This window comes from Ascaphus truei, chromosome 6 (assembly GCF_040206685.1).
Source record: "Ascaphus truei isolate aAscTru1 chromosome 6, aAscTru1.hap1, whole genome shotgun sequence".
Taxonomy (NCBI): Eukaryota; Metazoa; Chordata; class Amphibia; order Anura; family Ascaphidae; genus Ascaphus; species Ascaphus truei.
This window is the reverse complement of record NC_134488.1, coordinates 33,566,828-33,572,950: the sequence shown is the minus strand read 5'-3', so window position 1 is coordinate 33,572,950 and position 6,123 is coordinate 33,566,828. Positions and strand designations below refer to the sequence as shown.

At 54.9% G+C, this 6,123-nt stretch overlaps 1 protein-coding gene across 1 annotated transcript in view; it reads left to right on the top strand.

The window, feature by feature from the left end:
* Window positions 1-637: 637 nt before the first annotated feature.
* The window catches only part of LOC142498025 (AT-rich interactive domain-containing protein 1A-like), a 173,296-nt gene continuing 167,810 nt past the window's right edge, over window positions 638-6,123 (top strand). Inside the window, 1 exon segment of the mRNA XM_075606534.1 lies at window positions 638-1,957. Within this exon segment, the coding sequence (XP_075462649.1) occupies window positions 1,163-1,957 (795 nt within the window). The 5' untranslated portion in view covers window positions 638-1,162.

Sequence of the window (6,123 nt, the reverse complement as noted above, 5' to 3'; positions counted from 1 at the left end):
ATATATATCATATCTCAAAATATAGACATAACAATATGAACCCTTTATATGCCAGATGAACCGGCAATAAATATATATATCTACATATATGTATATATATATAAAGATTTGTATAGTAGATGTGTTTATATATGTACACGTCTATTATACATATTTATATATTCACACATTTCTCGTGTATACTATAACCATAATGTAATCTCGTGTGATATATGCAAGCTCTGCGGGTCAGGGATTTATTGGTGGAAAATGTGGTGTATATACACCTACATACATTTAATTGTGCATGTAATTCATGTACCTATACACACCCCGCTTTAAAGAACACATGTGACCGGCACGCTGCCTCACAGCACAATGAGCTCGGTCCTCCTCGGCGCACATACATAATGACGCATCCACGCGCCGGACACGCCCCCCCATCACGTGGGCTCCTCGCGCTCCGCCCCCTGGTCATTGCTACCCGTGTTTGTATCCCTCCTACGTGAGAGCTCCCGATCCTTAAACTCCGGCCTCCGGGTCTTCTTCTCACCCCTATGTATATTCTCTGTCGTACAAAAAAAAATCCGGGCGCCGGGTTTTCCCTGCCCTGTGCATCTCTCTCTGACAGCTCCAGGCTCCGTGTTCCAGCCTTTTCTCCCCCCCCTTTCACCTGACAGCTGAACTCCGCCGCTCCGGGTTTTCCGGGCCCCGTGCGCGCGCTCTCTCTCGCCCGCCAGCCCCCCCCCCACGCTCCGGACTCCTCACCTTTCTCCACTCTCCAGGCTTTGCAGCCTGAGTAACCCGGGGGGAGGGGGCGGGAAAGGAGCAGAGTTGCCTCGTCCCCGCTCCGTATTCCCAGCTCCGGGTCTTCCCTCCCCCACTCCCCCCCTACCACACAGGAGGGCCCCCCTCCGACTCCGTGCTCCCTACCGGGCTCCGCTCCGGGTCTTTTCTCCTCTCCCACTCCCCCCCACCACCACACAGGAGGGTCCCCCTCCGGTTCCCTGCCGGGCTCCGCTCCGGGTTTTGCGGCCTGTCCCCTCTCGGTAAAATGGCCTCTCCTCTCCGCCTCGTGTCCGATTGAGCGGCACCCCCCCCCTTCCCCGTGCCCGCCCGCAACACCCGGGGGTCCCGCTCCGAGCCTTTACCTCACCCCCTCCCCGTCCTCCCTCCCCCCAGCATGGCCGCCCAGGTGGCTCCGGCCGCCGGCAGCCTGGGGACCCCGCCCGAGCTGAAGAAGAGCGGGGAGCAGCTACCAGAGGAGCCGACCCCCGGGGAAGCAACGCCCAGCGAACAGGACGGGGGTGACCCGGAGAGACCCGGTACCGACCCGTCACCGCCGCAGCCCCCTCCTCCCGCCTCCACCAACCAAGACACCGGGGGGCACCCGGAAGCGGCCAACGGGACCCGGGCCCCTCCGCCCGCTGCCGCCTCCTCACACCCGGAGTCGGGGGACACGTCGCCCGCAGCAGCGGCCTCCTCTTCACACCCGCCGGGCGGGTTCGGTTACCCCACGTACTCCCGCGGGTACCTCCAACATGGCGGACAACAAAGCCCCGGCCTGGAGTATCCGCCCGAGGCCTCATACCCGGGCGGCACCGCCGCTTACAACTCTTACCCGGGTTACCCGAACCGGGCCACGGCTTACCCGCCCGGATCGTACCCGCCGCGCCCAGCCTCGGCAGGAAAGGCCCCGGCTTCGGCCTACCCGCCGCCCCGCCTGGGCCCCGCGCAGGCAACCGCCACCCCGACTCTTAACCAGCTGCTGACGGCGCCGAGCCCGGCCCGGGGTTACCCGGCTTATCCCGGGCCGGAGTACCCGCCGGAGCCTGGGCCCCACAAGGCCTCGCCCGGGGCCTCGGACATGTACGGAGGAGGGGCCGGCGGATGGGGGAGTGGGGCCGGCGGACAAAGGAGCCTGCATCCGCCGGGCAGCCCCGGGAGCAGCGGGCAGGCCATGCCCAGGACACCACAGGTAACTTACCAAGGGCAAGAGGGTGGGGGTAATGTGTGTGATGGAGAGGGCAATAGTATGAGGGTGGGGTAATGTGTGAGGGTAATAATATGAGGGTGGGGTAATGTGTGAGGGTAATAATGATGAGGGTGGGGTAATGTGTGAGGGTGGGGTAATGTGTGAGGGTAATAATATGAGGGTGGGGTAATGTGTGAGGGTAATAATATGAGGGTGAGGTAATGTGCGAGGGCAATAATATGAGGGTGGGGTAATGTGTGATGGAGAGGGCAATACTATGAGGGTGGTGTGATGGAGAAGGTAATACCAGGAGGGTGGTGTGCTGGAGAGGGCAATACTAGGAGGGTGGTGTGATGGAGAGGGCAATACTAGGAGGGTGGTGTGATGGAGAGGGCAATACTATGAGGGTGGTGTGATGTGTGATGGAGAGGGCAATACTATGAAGGGGGGGGGGGATAAATGAGTGAAGGCTGGAAAATACCAAGAAAGGGGCAAAACAATTACGAGGAAGCAGTAGGGCTTGGGGTGATGTCTGTGCGGTATTGGACTTGTTGGCTTGTGTTCTTTGCTGAGGGAGATGGGCAGTTGGCAGTGGAGTACTGTCTGTGGTGGTAACTGTATTGGGGATAATAACTCGATCTTGGTGTAGGAGAGAATTGTGTGTGGCCTGCAGAGAATAAGGCAGGGATTATGAGGGGGCATTAGTGTGTGTAGGGGTCCCTGGGAGGGCTGTACTGTGTTTGTATAATGACAGCTGTGCGGTAATTGGGGTACATAAGGGATATACTCATGTTATTGTGATTTGCTAGGGACACAGGTGTGTATTGAAGTGGGCACCTTTCCTCTACGGTCAACAGTCAATATTTGACGGATCTCGTGGCTTCACTCTGGTCCCAGTCTTCAGCTATGTGTATACACATTGCAAATCTGAAATATATTCATGTATTTATATGGGAGTGTTTGACTGGTGTCACTGTGGTATTGTCACTCTGTGGTTGTGTGGATGTATTTTTGTGTATGCGAGGGTGTCCCAGCCTTGTAATCTCATTCCTATAATAGTTGTTTGTGATATACACACTTGTATGCATAACCAGATCACACGCACAAACATCTCATATCACACAGATCACACACTTCTAAATAAATCTCACCTGTACACCCGGAACTCGCTCGAACAAATACATAGCAAGCGCGGAGCTCGCTCGCTTGAACAAATACATAGCAAGCGCGGAGCTCACTCGCTCGAACAAATACATAGCAAGCGCGGAGCTCGCTTGCTCAAAGAAATACATAGCAAGCGCGGAGCTCGCTCGCTCGAACAAATACATAGCAAGCGCGGAGCTCGCTCGAACAAATACATAGCAAGCGCGGAGCTCGCTCGAACAAATACATAGCAAGCGCGGAGCTCGCTCGAACAAATACATAGCAAGTGCGGAGCTCGCTCACTCGAACAAATACATAGCAAGCGCGGAGCTCGCTCGAACAAATACATAGCAAGCGCGGAGCTCGCTCAAACAAATACATAGCAAGCGCGGAGCTCGCTCGCTCGAACAAATACATAGCAAGCGCGGAGCTCGCTCAAACAAATACATTGCAAGCGCGGAGCTCGCTCGCTCGATCAAATACATAGCAAGCGCGGAGCTCGCTCGAACAAATACATAGCAAGCACAGAGCTCGCTCGAACAAATACATAGTAAGCGCGGAGCTCGCTCAAACAAATACATAGCAAGCGCGGAGCTCGCTCAAATAAATACATAGCAAGCGCGGAGCTCGCTCGCTCGAACAAATACATAGCAAGGGCGGAGCTCGCTCGCTCAAACAAATACATTGCAAGCGCGGAGCTCGCTCGCTCAAATACATAGCAAGCGCGGAGCTCGCTCGCTCGCTCGAACAAATACATAGCAAGCGCAGAGCTCGCTCGAACAAATACATAGCAAGCGCGGAGCTCGCTCGAACAAATACATAGCAAGCGCGGAGCTCGCTCGCTCGAACAAATACATAGCAAGCGCGGAGCTCGCTCGCTTGAACAAATAGCAAGCGCGGAGCTTGCTCGCTCGAACAAATACATAGCAAGCGCGGAGCTCGCTCGAACAAATACATAGCAAGCGCGGAGCTCGCTCGAACAAATACATAGCAAGCGCGGAGCTCGCTTGCTCGAACAAATACATAGCAAGCGCGGAGCTCGCTCGCTCGCTCAAATACATAGCAAGCGCGGAGCTCGCTCGAACAAATACATAGCAAGCGCGGAGCTCGCTCAAACAAATACATAGCAAGCGCGGAGCTCGCTCAAACAAATACATAGCAAGCGCGGAGCTCGCTCAAACAAATACATAGCAAGCGCGGAGCTCGCTCGCTCAAACAAATACATTGCAAGCGCGGAGCTCGCTCGATCAAATACATAGCAAGCGCGGAGCTCGCTCGCTCGAACAAATACATAGCAAGCGCAGAGCTCGCTCGAACAAATACGTAGCACGCGCGGAGCTCGCTCGAACAAATACATAGCACGTGCGGAGCTCGCTCGAACAAATACTTAGCAAGCGCGGAGCTCGCTCGAACAAATACATAGCAAGCGCGGAGCTCGCTCAAACAAATACATAGCAAGCGCGGAGCTCGCTCGAAGAAATACATAGCAAGCACGGAGCTCGCTCAAACAAATACATAGCAAGCGCGGAGCTCGCTCGAAGAAATACATAGCAAGCGCGGAGCTCGCTCGAAGAAATACATAGCAAGCGCGGAGCTCGCTCGAATAAATACATAGCAAGCACGGAGCTCGCTCGAAGAAATAAATAGCAAGCGCGGAGCTCGCTCGAAGAAATACATAGCAAGCGCGGAGCTCGCTCGAACAAATACATAGCAAGCGCGGAGCTCGCTCAAAGAAATACATAGCAAGCGCGGAGCTCGCTCGAAGAAATACATAGCAAGTGCGGAGCTCGCTCGAAGAAATACATAGCAAGCGCGGAGCTCGCTCAAACAAATACATAGCAAGCGCGGAGCTCGCTCAAAGAAATACATAGCAAGCGCGGAGCTCGCTCGAAGAAATACATAGCAAGCGCGGAGCTCGCTCGAATAAATACATAGCAAGCACGGAGCTCGCTCGAAGAAATAAATAGCAAGCGCGGAGCTCGCTCGAATAAATACATAGCAAGCGCGGAGCTCGCTCGAACAAATACATAGCAAGCGCGGAGCTCGTACGAAGAAATACATAGCAAGTGCGGAGCTCGCTCGAAGAAATACATAGCAAGCGCGGAGCTCGCTCGAAGAAATACATAGCAAGCGCGGAGCTCGCTCGAAGAAATACACAGCAAGCGCGGAGCTCGCTCGATGAAATACATAGCAAGCGCGGAGCTCGCTCGAAGAAATACATAGCAAGCGCGGAGCTCGCTCGAACAAATACATAGCAAGCGCGGAGCTCGTACGAAGAAATACATAGCAAGTGCGGAGCTCGCTCGAAGAAATACATAGCAAGCGCGGAGCTCGCTCGAACAAATACATAGCAAGCGCGGAGCTCGCTCGAAGAAATACACAGCAAGCGCGGAGCTCGCTCGATGAAATACATAGCAAGCGCGGAGCTCGCTCGAAGAAATACATAGCAAGCGCGGAGCTAGCTCGAACAAATACATAGCAAGCGCGGAGCTCGGTCGAAGAAATACATAGCAAGCGCGGAGCTCGCTCGAAGAAATACATTGCAAGCGCGGAGCTAGCTCGAACAAATACATAGCAAGCGCGGAGCTCGCTCGAAGAAATACATAGCAAGCGCGGAGCTCGCTCGAAGAAATACATAGCAAGCGCGGTGCTCGCTCGAAGAAATACATAGCAAGCGCGGAGCTCGCTCGAAGAAATATATAGCAAGCGCGGAGCTCGCTCGAAGAAATACATAGCAAGCGCGGAGCTCGCTCGAACAAAAACATAGCAAGCGCGGATCTCGCTCGCTCAAATACATAGCAAGCGCGGAGCTCGCTCGCTCAAATACATAGCAAGCGCGGAGCTCGCTCGCTCAAATACATAGCAAGCGCGGAGCTCGCTCGCTCAAATACATAGCAAGCGCGGAGCTCGCTCGCTCAAATACATAGCAAGCGCGGAGCTCGCTCGCTCAAATACATAGCAAGCGCGGAGCTCGCTCGCTCAAATACATAGCAAGCGCGGAGCTCGCTCGCTCAAATACATAGCAA